The 15416-nt window shown below is 26.5% G+C and overlaps 1 protein-coding gene across 1 annotated transcript; it reads left to right on the top strand.

Annotated features, from left to right (window-relative positions):
• Positions 1-13179: 13179 nt before the first annotated feature.
• Positions 13180-15365, top strand: LOC129314337 (S-adenosyl-L-methionine:benzoic acid/salicylic acid carboxyl methyltransferase 2-like). The gene is made up of 4 exons (XM_054957758.1): positions 13180-13256; positions 13398-13802; positions 14467-14724; positions 15015-15365. The coding sequence occupies exons 1-4, from the start codon at positions 13182-13184 to the stop codon at positions 15363-15365; spliced, it is 1089 nt and encodes a 362-aa protein (XP_054813733.1). The 5' UTR covers positions 13180-13181.
• Positions 15366-15416: the final 51 nt, after the last annotated feature.

The following is a 15416-nucleotide window of genomic DNA, read 5'->3' as shown; positions in this document are numbered from 1 at the left end:
TGTGTTGTATTCCGTTCTGGGAATGTTTAAAGTATAAACTACCTGTTTGGGGGAGAGGGAGAGGACCTATGAATATGAAGCACCTATAAACGTATCTGTGTTTAGATTAGAGTAAAATCAAACCAAAATCAAAAATCAAATTAAATTGAATTAAATTTTTATTATTTAATTTGATCTATTTAGTTTTTCAGTTTGGTTAATTTTTTTTTAAAAAAAATATTTTGGTTGGTTGATTTGTTTCGATTAGTGAAATTTAAAATCAAATAGAATTAACTAATTGAAGTATCATATATATGTATAATTTATTAATTTATAAATTATGTTTAGTTTGTTAATTACTTTATTTTATTTCATTCTTTTTAATTTTATATTTAAATAAAAGTAAACATATAATTTGATAAGTTAAAATTATAATCCTTCATTAAAATGGGTTACTATCACTTTACAAGTTCAATTTTATATATAAATTTTGTTTGTTTTAGTTGAAAAAAAATTGGCTAAAGTTTAAATAATCCAACATAAAACCCAAAACTGAATTAATTGATCAAATTGTCAATTTTCAATTCAGTCCCTAATCAATTTGATTTGATTCATATTTTTTGTATTGTTTGGTTAATCAGTTTTACACATTTTAGTACGAATTGAATTGATCGATGCTCACTCCTATTTGTATATGATACAGTACACGTATGTCGCATGTTCTTTAGGAATACTTATTTCAAAATGTTGAAATATACTGTGTGTGTGTGTGTGTGTGTGTGTGTGTGTGTCCCTGTACGTATATATTAAACTTGTAAAAATTGTCGTGTTTATTGTATCATTCTGTATTGTAGTATTTGACACAGGTACCCACATCGCAGCATTTTAGGAGAGGACTCTCGGAAATTATGGATTCGATCATCTCCGTGTTGTCCAGCCAATTGGCTGGAGGATTATTCTGGTTTTTTTGTTTTTAAAGTAAGATTTGGGTGGGGTTTAGTTGGGTTGCTTGGTGAGGTTAGGCATTGGGTTGGTTGTACTGGCCAGATTACGTTGGATGGGCTGGTCCAAGTAAAGACAAATTATTAAGAGTTATTTTGTAAATTTAATAAAATATTTTTAAAAATTTGAAGTTGTTAGGAAGGTTAATATCTTTGTTGCATTATTTTTTATTGTAATTAGATGTGATTTCTGTACATTGAGGTTAAAAAAAAAGTTGTACTATATATATATATATATATTATGATTAGTGTAATAAACTATAAAAGCATGGCCATTAGGCTCGCTTAAATTAAAAAAAAATTGAATTAAGAGAGTAAAAATGTGCTTTTTAGAAAATTATATTATAAATGTATTCTTTCCTAAAATAATAGATTATTGAATTATATTACGTTAAGCCTGAATTTTAAAAATTTATGTTGCTTGCATCTTAAATATATATATATATATAGGGTTAATGATGACGTAATGTCACTTTCTATGTATTAAAACAGAGCAATATTACCTTTTTGTATGATGTAATTTTAATTAATTTGATCATTAGTTGATTAAGAAAATTTTTTAAAAAAAAGGCCAGGTAACTTACAAAAAGGATTCAAAAATTTATAGAAAAGGAACTGTAAATTATGAATACATATTCCATAAAGGAAAAAACTTACATACTTAATCCTATATATTTAAAGTACTTATTTTTAATTAAATCAAAATATGTGAATTTTTTTATAGATTATTTATTCAATACTAAACTTTTATTATTAATACTATCAATATGTTGAAATGCACTTATCTTGATTTGATTAGATAAAAACATATTAAATGTATAAGGTTAAATACTTAAGTTTTACTCTTCTATTAATACAGGTTAAGTCTCAAGTTATTTTTTTGTGAATGTCCCATAAATATTTTGATGACGATTGTTAGGTCCAAATAAATAAAAGGAACTAAGATACTTAACCATTATACTTCAATCGAAAAATGAATTAAGAGGGTAAAAATTTATTTTTCGACAATTATTGTGAAAGAGCATCTTTTAGAGAATAATAGATTGCTCAATTTTATTACGTTAAGCTCAAATCTTTTTCATTTATATTGCTTGGATCTCAAAAAGGCCGTACCAAACATATGGACACATTACATAGCAAGGCCCTGGAGTTACAAAAAAGGTCTTAAATGTATAAAAAAATGAGATGTTAATTTTAAAGAAAAATCAGTTTAGTGGTCCTACAATTTTACATGAAATTTTAATTTGATCCTCATAATTTAAAATATTTATATTTATCCCTCTAATTTAAAATGTTTATTGGGTTGGTTACTATAAAATTGAAACATCTGTATATTAGTCTCTTGGTTTGGATTAACCAAATGACATGGCAAGAGGTGAGATGCTAGTCCTCAAGTCATAATTATTCAATTCAATATCTTAAAAAAGGAAAATAGATATCAATAAGTGTTGATTCCAGTGGAAGAGGTTATCTGATCATTTAGGTAAGAGATCTGTGTTCGAATTTGTGTGAATATAGAAAATACTTTTAAAAAAGTTATCTTTAATTAAATTGATAATACTTAAATTTGACTCAATCAAATAACAATATTATTAAAAATAAGACTAGATCTTAAACATTTGAGACCAAGAAACATAATCATCGTCATATGGGCTGATAATGCAAAAGTTCAAGCCAATATTTTTCATTCAAATGGCCTAAAAACCCATATTTCCATAATCACTTGCCATACTAAATGATAAAAATTAGGAATGATGAGACTTTTTGTTCTCAGATTTATCATAGTTATTGATTTAATTCTTTAAGTTTAATTTTTATTTATTTGGCTTAGTTTGTTTCAATTATCAATTTAATTTTTATTATTTAAAAAGGAGATAACATTATTAAAATTTGTTAATATATATATATATATATAGAAATGAATTTTGATGGCAATGAAAAAAAGGAAAAATGACAATAAATCCCTTTAAATTATATAAATGACAATTTAATCTCTTGAAATGCTATAATTTTACTAAAGTTTTTAGAGATTTTTCTGTATTAATGAATTTATATAAATGATTAAATTGTCCTTATTTGAAAAAAACATGATCATAAGTTTTATTTAAATAATCACAACTTCTCTTCTTATTTTCACAATAATGCAAAAATAAATCATAATTTCACATATTAAATTTTTGATATTGCTATAAGTGTTAGAAATAACAAATACTAATCACAAGTTTGTTTAAATAATCACAATTTTTCTTTTTATATTTACAACAATATAATAACAAATCACAATTCCCTGTCAAATTCTTGATATTGTTACAAGTGTTGAAAATAAAAAATAATAATCACAAATTTTGTTTAAATGATCATAACTTTACTTCTTATATTCGCAACAGTGCAATAACAAATCATAACTTTGTATGTCAAATTCTTGATATTGTTATAAGGGCAATTTGATCATTTATATGAATTCATTAATGGAAAAAAAATTTCTAAGGATTTTAGTGAAATTATGACATATTTGAAGGATCAAATTGTCTTTTATATAATTTAGAAGGATTTTATTATCATTTTTCTTAAAAGGAACTTTTTCTTATGTTTTGATTTGATTTGCTTTCTAGTTAGGTATACCATTTGCTAGTTTTCACGAATACTAATACATGTATTGGATACGATACGTATCCAATTCATCGACACTTTAATTTTTAAAAATATAAGATACGACACATTTCTGATACGTGTATATATATTTATAAAAATACTAAAAATATAATTTTAATTTAGAAAATATTTAAATTATTATACATATATTGTCCTTTATAATTATACCAAGTAAAATATAATCATTAATTGTAGTTTTTTTTTATTTATACCAATTATCTACCACCTAGTCCTTACTAATAAGTATAGTATCAATATTTCTTCCTTCTCGACCATCATAAAATTACATTTCCACATTTTTATAATTAAAAAATGCAATATTTATTTTTTATTATATCCAAAATTTATTTTTTAAGGAAAATTTAGTCTTTGACTTTAAAAACAAATCAAAAAATAATATTAGTAATAAAAACTTTACTATTGCAAGTTTTAATAAATTTAATTTTTTTTAATTTTTATTTTTTAAGTATTGATTAACAATATAGAAATATCGAATATGTATCAAAAATTAAAATTTTTTAAAATTAAAAAAATATTATTTCAATACTTTGTGAAAATATATCAAAGAAATATCGGTAAGTATCGGTATTAGATATGAGACTGATATGAATATGTGAAGCAATTTGAAGCATCGGTGCTTCATAGACCATTTGCCTTGTTATCAAAGAAATTATTTTTTTGTTACTGATCGAAGGTATAAGTGACTTCCCAAAAAAAAAAAAGAAAAAGAAAACAAACCTACTAATTTCTTTTAATATAGGGTCACAGAAAATTGTGTAGGTGTAATGATTAATTCATCTTGGAACATATAAAATTTCTACATCGATCCTAAGAGTGGATCTGCAAAACAACTATCACAATTGGAATCACAACAATGGAAACCATGAGAAGACAAAAAGATTGTTATTAGTTGGACAAAGGACTAGGCTAGAGCTAAAATTTTTAGAAATTGTTCACATGTATATACATATATTTGATGGGCGGCGCATTAAAACTAATAGTGTTCAATTCGAAAATTATTTATATACATTATACCTATAAACTTAAGTGAAATACTTACTCCGTTTAAAAATATAAGGTATGTTTAATTGAATCTCACCCTTTAATAAAGTTGTTACCTAATTTTAAACTAACTCTATCTTTTCATATTTACCCCTATTAAATACTTTATAATAAATATAAAGTTATTATCAATAGAGGTATTTTTTTAAAAAAAGCAAGGATTACATCCTAAAAAACTAAAAATACTTTATATTTTTAAATATGTAACTCTTTAAAAAATAATTTATATTTTTAAATGGAGGGAGTAATTTTTTGGGCTCACTTTATGCCCCCTCTATATTGGGTGCGTAGGTATGTCTTGGGACAAGAATATAGTTCAGCCAAAAGTTAAAATAAAAAAAACAGATTATTACAGTTAAAAAAAACAAAAACAAAAACAAAAACCACAAAAGTCTATAGTTTCTTACAACTTTTCTCAATTTTGAATTAAGTTAATAAAGTTTATTTTATTTTAATACAGTTGTTTCAGTTCAATGTGTTAGATATGTTAAAATTTGAAAGTTAAAATCTTTCAATTTTTTCTTTTAAAAAATAAAATTTCAAAATTTATATTTTTATTAGAACATTATATAAATTTTGAATTAATTACTACTACAAATTTATATAATTAGGCTATGTTTTCTAAATAATTTTTATGTGTATAAATTTTCATAAAAAATTAATAAAAATGTAAAATTTGTATTAAATCAAATTTATTTTTTTGGTCAAAAGTATTAAATCAATTTTTTTATAAATTTTAAAAATATTTCTGTTTTGAGAAAATTAATCATTTATTAATAATTATAGCTTTGATGGATTATCATATATAATGGATCAAACTATAAAAATTTGATTAAAATAAAGCTAAACTACACCTTTAATCCTTTAACTTTATATAATATTTTATTTTGTTCCTTTAATTGTATACATTGTATTCTCAATCCCATAACCTTAACACTATTATAAGAAATTCCTGTATTGAACTTTTAAATATTGATAAAAAATTATTGACACAAAAAATAATTATTTAAAACTAACAATGTTAGGATTAGAGGATTGAAAAATATTTTATAAAATTAAGGGACTAAACTAAAACTCTATATAAATTTAAAGGGTCAAATGTAGACTTTAGCTTTAAAATAAAATAAGAACTACATAAACCAAATTTAAATTGAGAAAAATTATAAAGACCGGCATATTAATTTTCTTACCAAAAAAGGAGGTTGCAGTGAGGGCATTCAGAAGTAAGAAATTTGCAAATAAGGCCTAATGTCGCTCATTGCAATTACATTTCTCGCTGAAATGATGCAAATGTCATTGTCTATTTGTTGTTGTTTTTTTTTTTAAAAAAAAGAAAAAGGTCACTATCGTTGGGTGTTGAAGCTACCGTGCCAACCGTCGAAGCCCCTTTGCCAGTGGTCAAATGTAGTCAAATGTGCCATGGGACCAAGGGAAATTTTTAACCCTTAATCCATTGGTTTTCTAAAAATAAACGGCCACTGAACTGCCAATATCATTTAGCTACATACTACAAAATATAATATATATTATAACTTTTGTTTTCAATCATGTATATCACTTACTGTTAATCATCAACGAGTTATTATAAATATTTGAACAATCATTAGTAAATATTTGAACATGATTTGATAGTTTATAAAAAAAATTATCAATTTTTTACGACCTAACCTGTTCAATTTTTTACCACTTGTTCCCTAAATATTGTTTATAAATTTAGATAATAAATCTATAAATTTACATATTTCTTAGAGAAAATGGAAAAAAATCTCCTAAAATTTGCAAATAACTATGAAGTCTCCTAAAATATGATAATTCTTCTTAAGTCACTTGGGAACTTTATGACATTAATATCTTTTGTGAAATAACTACAATGGCCCCAAGTGTTGTAAATATTAGTGATTACTTTGATTTGAGTAATGATTAATTTTCTTTTAGAACTAACTCAAATGGGATCACAAATTTAAGTTTCGCTCTGCAATTTTTTTAATCATTGAATTCTAAGTGTTGTGCATAGCAGTGATTATTTTCTTTTAAGCAAAGACTACTTTTTTTTTCTAGTAATTACCTAAACGGGTTAAATAATTAGAATTTTCCATTTGCAAATTTTTTAATCACTGAAATCCAAGAGTTGCAAATATCAATGATCACTTTTATTATTTAAATAATAACTATTTTTCTTTTGATAAGGAGTAAAATGTGATAGCAAATGACAAGTTTTGCTTTTTAAATTTTTTAATCACCGAAGTTCAAATATTGTAAATAACTAATATAAGAGAAAATAACTTTTTCACACAATTTAAGAAAGCTGATTAAATATAATAATTATATATGAATTAAAAAATTGGAGTAAATTATTTTTGTAATTAATGAAACAAATTTGTTTAGTGAAATTAAATATTGACTTTATGATGGATGATTTGAGAAAACGTGATGTGATATATGCCCCATCTTGAATTGTGGTTGTTAGGTGCTAGTTTGTATATTCATGATAATTATGATGCATGTGAATGTCTGCATATGTGTACTAGTGTCCATTGAGTATGGTTTAAGATTCAAAGAGGGCTCATGGTCTTGTGATTGAGAAATTTGGCACTCAATTGAGGTAGTGTGAAATGTATAGTTGTGGTCCAAGGTGTCCAAAATCCTCATTGATATCGGATAAGGGCATGGTGAGACTGAATCCATTAACTAAATTGTCAAAGTATCTTCATGTGGAGCACTTAAGTTACCTCAATTGGAAGTTCGAATCAAAAGTCATGCCCACCAAAAGTCATGTTCATATTGCTACCATGACAAGTTTGCTATCCTGACAAATGCCCTGCAGTGGATGTGGTTTATGCCATGGTGCATGCCATAAGGATGACATGTCACAGTCGATGGTGCTGTTAGCCACAGCGCATGGTCTTTGTACCACTAGCCATGATGGACTCTCACTGTGACGTATGTGAAATTAACCTTTTTAACCCCACTTCAACTTGTTTTCAACCCAATTTATTTCCTATGCTTGCCTAAAGGTTTATACTCTAGTTTATAAGGGCTTTTTGGCCTTCAAAACTCGATTTTGATTTTAAATGATTATGAGATCCCAATTATGTAAATATTTTTATACTTAGCCATATTTCTTGGTTTCTTTAATTTGACTAAGTTCAACTCATTTTGCTACATTGATAAACCTTTTTAAATGATTAGTTTGATTTTAACTACATGATAGTGTTTAATTATGGTCAAGCATGTGGTTAATTATGATGTTAAAGCTGCGGATATTACGCTATTTGTCTTTATTAGGTTTAGAGGTGCAAACTTATTAAATTTTAAGACAAATTTAATAAGGTTTAAGATTTTTTTAATTTTGATAAAATATACTAAAAGTAATTTATAAATAGAATTAGAAAAAATATTTAAAAACAATGGGAGTATTATTGTCTGCACAAAGCTTACATTTGTCACTTACCTTCTTTTTTTAAAAAAATTTAATTGAACTCTCTCTTTTTTTTTTTTTAAAAAAAAAGAATTGGTCGCCATTCCCTCAGCTTGTTCCCACGCATACTTGGGAGGTGGTGGAGATTAGCACTGACAAACGGCATTCGTCAGATACAGTTTCCTAGGCACTTACTCCCTCTGTCCTTATGCATCGGATATTTTCAAAAAAATTATTATTTCTCTAAATATAAGTGATGTTATGATACTCTTTCAATCTTATTTTAGGTTAAAACTAAGAAAAAATTTGAAGACTCATAATTTTATCTAAAAATTTAATAATTTTTATTTTTATCTTTGTTAAATATTCATAACTTTATTTTTTCTCTGACCAACATTTAATGAATAGTAAAAAAAATATTTATAATAAAAATTAATGATGTAATTTATAGATAAGATAAATTAATAAATCTTTTCTATCTACCTTATAAATAAAACAAGATGAATATTTCGAGTAATTGGACAATGTTCCATTATTATGTCGAAAGAGGGAGATGTTAATTGTGTACTTTCATCATTATAATGATATTATTATTATTATTATTATAGAAAAATTGAAATTTTTTTATGGTTTTATGTTCTTTCAATTAAATAATAATTTTTTTATTATTTTATATAATTCAATTAAAATATATTATATACAAAAATAGAAGGACTAACGTAGAAACATCATAATTCATAATATAAGCTTTTTGGTAGAAATTTTTTGTTTCATTTTATATTTTATAGAATTTCAAAACAGTATTCAGTACCATTTTTTTTTTATACTCCTATATTATATGAGTAATATGCATAAATTAAAAGAAAACTTGACAACATGGTCAATATTTTAATGCCTCTAGTCCTATTTATGTAAGGCAAAGAGATGAGATCATTTTTTACTTATTTACAAGCCATATTATTAATTTTTTATCACAAATTTTTCTTTACCTCATTAAATTTTAGTGAAATAAAGTATGTTATTAAAGTATATATATTGAATAAGGGAAAAATTAAAAAACTTATTAATTATTTAGACAAAATTAATAAATTTTAAGATTTTTTATAATTTGGTGAAACATACTTGACAAGACATATAAATAGAATAAGAGGAATTTACAAAAAAAAAAAAGGACTGGAAGGGGTAAGTCTTGGCATAATTTTACATTATAAATATGAAAGACAAGATCTTATAAATAATCACGTTCGAGAAAGAATTAATGATTCTTTTTATAAGTCATTTTGAATAAAAAATGAATCATTAATTATTTAAAAAAATTAGTTATTTAATTTTTATAGTTTTGACTTAGTTGTAACTCAGTTTCTAAATTTTGACTCGTTATAACTCAGTACCTGAAGTTTTGACTTGGTTGTAAATTAGTCCCTGAACTTTACCTTTTGAAATTTAGTCCATAAAATTTCAACCTTTTAAATATTAATCCTTATATTTTAAAAAATAAAATTATAAAAATTCAAAATATTTTAAAATTTATTGCTAATATTTAAATTATTAAGCCCTTTTAATCTTTATAAATATCATAAATATTAAAAGTTTAAAATATTTTTAATATTTATAATTTTATGTTTTAAAATATAGGGAGAAATATTTATGAGGTTGAAACTTTAAGGACTAAATTGCAAGAGATAAAGTTCAAGGACTGATTTATAACTGAGTTAAAATTTCAAGGACTGAGTTATAATAAGTCAAAGTTAAAGAATTGAGTTACAACAGGGTCAAAAATATAAAGACTAAATAATTAATTTTTCTTAATTATTTTCTTTCAAGCTTACCCATCATAATTTTTCATGAACAGAGTAAAAGATACATATGAGAGAGAATGTTTTTAAAAATATTGATTTATTTAATAAGGGTAAACTAGGAAATTTGTTTATTTTCACATAACACACATCAATAGTTTAACTGCATCTTATTGTTTTTAGTGAAGTAGTGAAGTGACTTACTCTCTCCAATCCTAATTATGGGACAATTTTTAATGAATGATAGTTAATTTAAACTTGAAAAAATGTGATTTTAATTTTAATTTTACCAAACACTAAAACTAATTGCCACAATAAAGTGTATTTTAGATCAAATATTGAGAAAAAAAAACTAATTATTTCTTTTTCCTATAGTTTGAATCAAATAAGGCTTGAAAACTTTGCTTGTAGTTAAAAACAAGTAGGAATACATACAATACCGGAGGGAGCATGATACGGACAGAGGCACAGTACCACCCACAAACGCACACATAGTATTAGCAATTTTTTTTTTTAAAAAAACCACAATTGGCAAAAAGTTAGTGGAGGCAATTGCCCCAAATGCATGATGCAGACATGCAGATACGTCCTTGTCCACTCTAAAAGCTGGAGGGAAAAGTGAAAAGTCACTTTATTTATACTACGGTGTGGAAAATGAGAGCAAAATGAAAAACATATGCATTAAAACAAAATTAAATATGGTACAAGAGAAGTGATCGGAGATAACTATTGTCCTGAAGAACGGAGCCATGATATTTCATCAATCTCCTTTAATTTTCAATGTAAACAACTTTTTTTTTTACCAATATAAACCACTATTAGATCATCGGAAAATTATCTTTTATTTTTTGTGAAGATCGAATCCTTAATTTAAAAGGAAATTTCCCAAGCAAATGTCTCACAGTCAGTTGAAAAAAATGAGGAAAATACCCCTGATTTATAACCCAATCATAGCAAAAATAATTGTGAAAAAATATTGGGCCACATTTAATATACGACAACGGTAATGTGTGAAGTTTTTAATGGATGTCTCTCCAGAATTACCTTTTTTTAGAACTATTCAAAGTCGTTTTCCTGCTCTATCGCCCAATATTTTAATGCCATAAATTTTGTCTTTTTAGATTGTGTGTGTGTGTGTGAACATCAGGTATCTTGAGCTTACCCTACATCAAGCTAAAAAAAAATTTAATTAGAGTCAAAATTAATTCAGATTGAGTCAGAATAGGATTCTTCAAAGCAAAAGCTCTGCCTTAATCAACCATATCATGCTTGTCTTTTCATATTTTTGGCATTGTCATCTCAATAATTTAATGTCACCTTTAATTTTTTGGCTAGAACAATGTGATTTTGCCCTAGACTCCGAGTCACTTATTCAAAAATCTCCTGCTCATCACACACAAATTACTAACATTGGTACATGAAAATATAATATCATGATTATTAATTGAAGTGTAGAAAAAACATTTATTTGATCATTGAAAAAATCTTCGATAGATTATGAGTTACTCACGATATATATATATATATATATATGATTTTATGCGACTAATCGCTTGCAAAATGATTGACCGAAGAGTAATAATGAAGTCAGATAAAAAAAAAAAGTAATGATGAAGGGATAGACATATATCTAAAGGTGAAAGAAACAAGGAACTAACAAAAAATTAACCTCATAAGCAAATGTCCTTAGAACTAGAAGAAATAACTGAGAAAAAGCATAATTAACTTTATATTATATGAATGCAATCTGGAGACATTTGTGAAAAAAACATAGTTTTGAATTCTAAAAATGCATTAAGGTATTGTTTGGATTGATGAGTTTGAATTTTAGAATTAAAATCTTTCATTTGGGTAGTTTAAGAAATTTTAATTGAAGAAAAGAGATGAATTGAAATTCAAAACTAAAATGAAAAACTCAAAATGATGAATTTATTTTTTTTTTTAAATGAACACAACATAAGTAAAGATATGAAAGTCATTGAAATACTAATAGTAACAATGCGAAAAGATAAATATATTTAAAGTGATTAAAATTTCAATGCCTCGGGTGTAAAGGTAATTTAAAATATAAATAAATTATAATTTAAAATATATTTGAATTTAAATCAAATCCCAATTAATTTTGTGTGTGTGTTTATATCCAAATTAAATGAGAGATTTGGTCCAAGTCCAAATTCCAATTAATCCAAATACATCATAAAATTATTTGATGCTACGGACATACATTAGTAACCATTTTTTAGAGAAACTTTAATCTTTAATTAGATTTTCATAACAAAGAAAAGATTCATTTAACTATAAAAAATGACTTTTTGGTGAAGACAAAAAAAATTCACCCCAAAAGTTGATGCCAAAACTGGACTTTTTTGCGATGACTTATAAATGTTGTCATTACAAGTGAAGTTTTAATGGTAATTTTTTATTATCATCACTATAAATGGATTTTTGGTGAAAACATTTAACGATTATTGTCAAAAGTAAATTTTTGGTGGTGACTTTTAACAGTTGCCTCCAAAAATAATTTTTGGTGGTGATATTTTGTAGCAACCAAAAATATTTTTGTATAAATAGTTTTAAAATTAAAAAAATAAATCATGTAATTATCATTGTTGCCATTAAAAGTACTTTTTAAAAAATTTAACATAATTCAAAATTATATGAAATAATTTATATAATTATAATTTAAAGGATTAAAAATAATTTTTCTTAAGGATTATTTTTTAAAATTTAAATTTAAATAAAATGATTCAAAAGGTATTTAGGAAATTAAATCATTTTTTTAATTTTATATTATTCACAATGAAGAATTTTTGGCTGTGACATTTGTTGCAATTAAAAGATTAGACTTGTGGTGCTGATTTTTTATCTGCAAAAAGTCATTACTAAAAACTTATAGCAATAACTTTTAAATTTTTTAATGATAACTTTTGACCGCAATTAAAAGTCATTTTTTTAATGAATTACAATGTCATAAGTTCGATAAGTTCAAAAATCTAATCTTGCATAACTCATCTACTATATGTAAATTATATCAAAAGTTTATTGAGGCTAGAAAAGTTTTGACTTTTCTTGGAGATCGACTCTTCCTATCTTTTCCACTATTACAAAGTAACAACCGTTTGAAAGCAATGGGGTGGAACTTGGTATAAAAAGGGGACCAGGTAGGGAAGATAAGGCAAGTAAGGTGTTGTGAATTAGCAAGAGTCACTAAAATTTTCACACTCTACAAGTGAGGGGGGAACAATATCATTGAAAAAGAATAAATCTGAGAGAATGAACGTGGCTTCTGTGTTGCACATGAATGAAGGTGATGGAGAAACAAGTTATGCTAACAATTCTATGTTACAGGTATACGCGCGCGCGCGTACACATCCTTTCATCAAATCATTTCTAGTTTTAAATTGCGTGCATATTTCCAAGAAGGTACTGAAATGCATAAACTTATATACTAATATACTATACACGCGCATGCATACTTTATGTGGACAGCAAAAGGTGATTTCTTTAACAAAGCTCATAAGGGAGGAAGCTATAACTTGCTTCTGCAAAGAAAGACATCCAAGAAGCCTGGCAATTGCAGATTTGGGTTGCTCTTCTGGACCAAACACTTTGTGTGTGATTTTTGAACTGATTGAAACTGTGGAGAGGCTTTGTAAAGTCCTAAACCATGAATCTTCAGAATACACCATCTTCTTGAATGACCTCCCTGGCAATGACTTCAACAACATCTTCAAGTCTCTTGAATGCTTCAAAAAAAACCTAAGAAGTCAAATCGCCGAAGGCATTGATCAATGCTACATCACTGGAGTTCCTGGTTCTTTCTATGGCAGAATTCTTCCCGCTAGTTCTCTGCATTTTGTTCATTCCTCCTACAGTCTTCATTATATATCTCAAGTAAGTTTACTTCTCTTTTGAAGATCATTCAATAACTCTTTTTGGCCACTGCTAAGATTATTGAGCAACTTATCGTCAATATTTATAAATGAATTAAATTGTGGTTCATTAGGTAGATAGATATTGGGTGTGATTATTAATTCATAGTCAACATTTTATGATGAGTCCCACATAGGGAAGCTTCATAAAAGGAGTGAGGTTTATTTATGTGATATGCTCTCTTTTTTAATAGGTTAGCCTTATGGGATGTGTTCTTCCTTTAGATTTGTGTCCTACATTGAGAGAGCATCATTACAAGTGAAGTGTATAAGTGTGAGGAGATCTTTTACCTAATATGCTAATATTTTGAGATGAACTTTCTCTTTAAACCTGTGCTCATGACATTACATAAATACCTTTAACATGTTGGAATAGTCTCCCCCATATCAACATGATATATCTATTATATTTGTATGTGACATATGATTACTAGTTTTAAAGAAAAAAAAACCTTAACTTGTATGCCTCTTAAAAGTTTCATTTCTTCCCTTTACTGTTAATTAATTTTTAGTAAAACTAGGTCTATTGCCTTTACATAGAACCTAAATATCTGTAATTATATACTAGCATGAAAGGTATAAAGTCTTGCTCTTTTAACTACTCTTTTCATATTTCATTCCTATAGGTTCCTGAGGGTGTGGAGAACAACAATAAGGGCAATATTTGCATAACAAGCACGAGTCCTTTGAGTGTTCAAAAAGCGTACTACCACCAATTTCAAAGAGATTTTTCATTATTTCTCAAGTGTCGTGCCCAAGAACTTATTGAAGAGGGCCGTATGGTTCTTGTACTTGGAGGAAGAAGTGGTTGCGACCCATCAAGTAATGAATCTTGCTACATCTTGGAGCTTTTAGCTCAGGCACTCAATGACATGGTCTTAGAGGTACATGCTTATCTTATCCTAATTTTGTATCTTATTGTTTTAAATAAGAAGGCTACATAACAAACCGTGCTAAGGTATTCTAAGTCATATTAGGGGGGGGGGGAATCTCCCAGCGGACCATTATTGAAGATAATATAACAACAAAATTATGACGATGAGTGTGGCAAGCAAAGCAAGCAATTTATCCATCTTTTTTAATACTCAATTTTCTTTGAAATGCATGCCAAAAGAAATAAAATAAAGAAGTAAACATTTTAGGATAAAAGAATTTGTTTTGGTGAGTGGTGTAGGGAATCATAAAGGAAGATCAGATAGATTCATTTAACATTCCTATCTACACTCCATGCCCAACTGAATTGGAGTTAGAGATTGAAAAAGAAGGATCATTCACTTTGAATCGCTTGGAGGTATTTGAAGTAAGTTGGAAGGCTGCATGTGGTGAAGAACTCAATGACAATAACAGTGGATTCAAAGTTGCACAGCTTGTAAGAGCTGCAATGGAACCTCTACTTGTGAGCCACTTCGGAGAAGCTATTATTGATGATCTTTTCCATCGTTACCAATACATATTAGCTGACCGTATGGCTAAAGAAAAAACTGTGTTCCTCAACCTTGTCGTATCTTTAACCAAAACAACTTGAAGAAGGCCAACATATGTGTATTTGTGTTTCTATGATACATTGTTGATGCAT

Source organism: Prosopis cineraria, unplaced genomic scaffold (assembly GCF_029017545.1).
Source record: "Prosopis cineraria cultivar Desert tree isolate PC_DT_omini unplaced genomic scaffold, ASM2901754v1 PC6, whole genome shotgun sequence".
Taxonomy (NCBI): domain Eukaryota; kingdom Viridiplantae; phylum Streptophyta; class Magnoliopsida; order Fabales; family Fabaceae; genus Prosopis; species Prosopis cineraria.
Note: the sequence above shows the minus strand (reverse complement) of the source record. Positions and strands in the feature narration are given on the sequence as shown.

Coding starts and splice junctions, on each gene's coding strand:
- LOC129314337 (XM_054957758.1), top strand. CDS start 13,182: ATGAACGTGGCTTCTGTGTTGCACATGAATGAAGGTGATGGAGAAACA. Junction 13,257..13,397: donor CTAACAATTCTATGTTACAG/GTATACGCGCGC, acceptor TTATGTGGACAG/CAAAAGGTGATTTCTTTAAC. Junction 13,803..14,466: donor GTCTTCATTATATATCTCAA/GTAAGTTTACTT, acceptor TCATTCCTATAG/GTTCCTGAGGGTGTGGAGAA.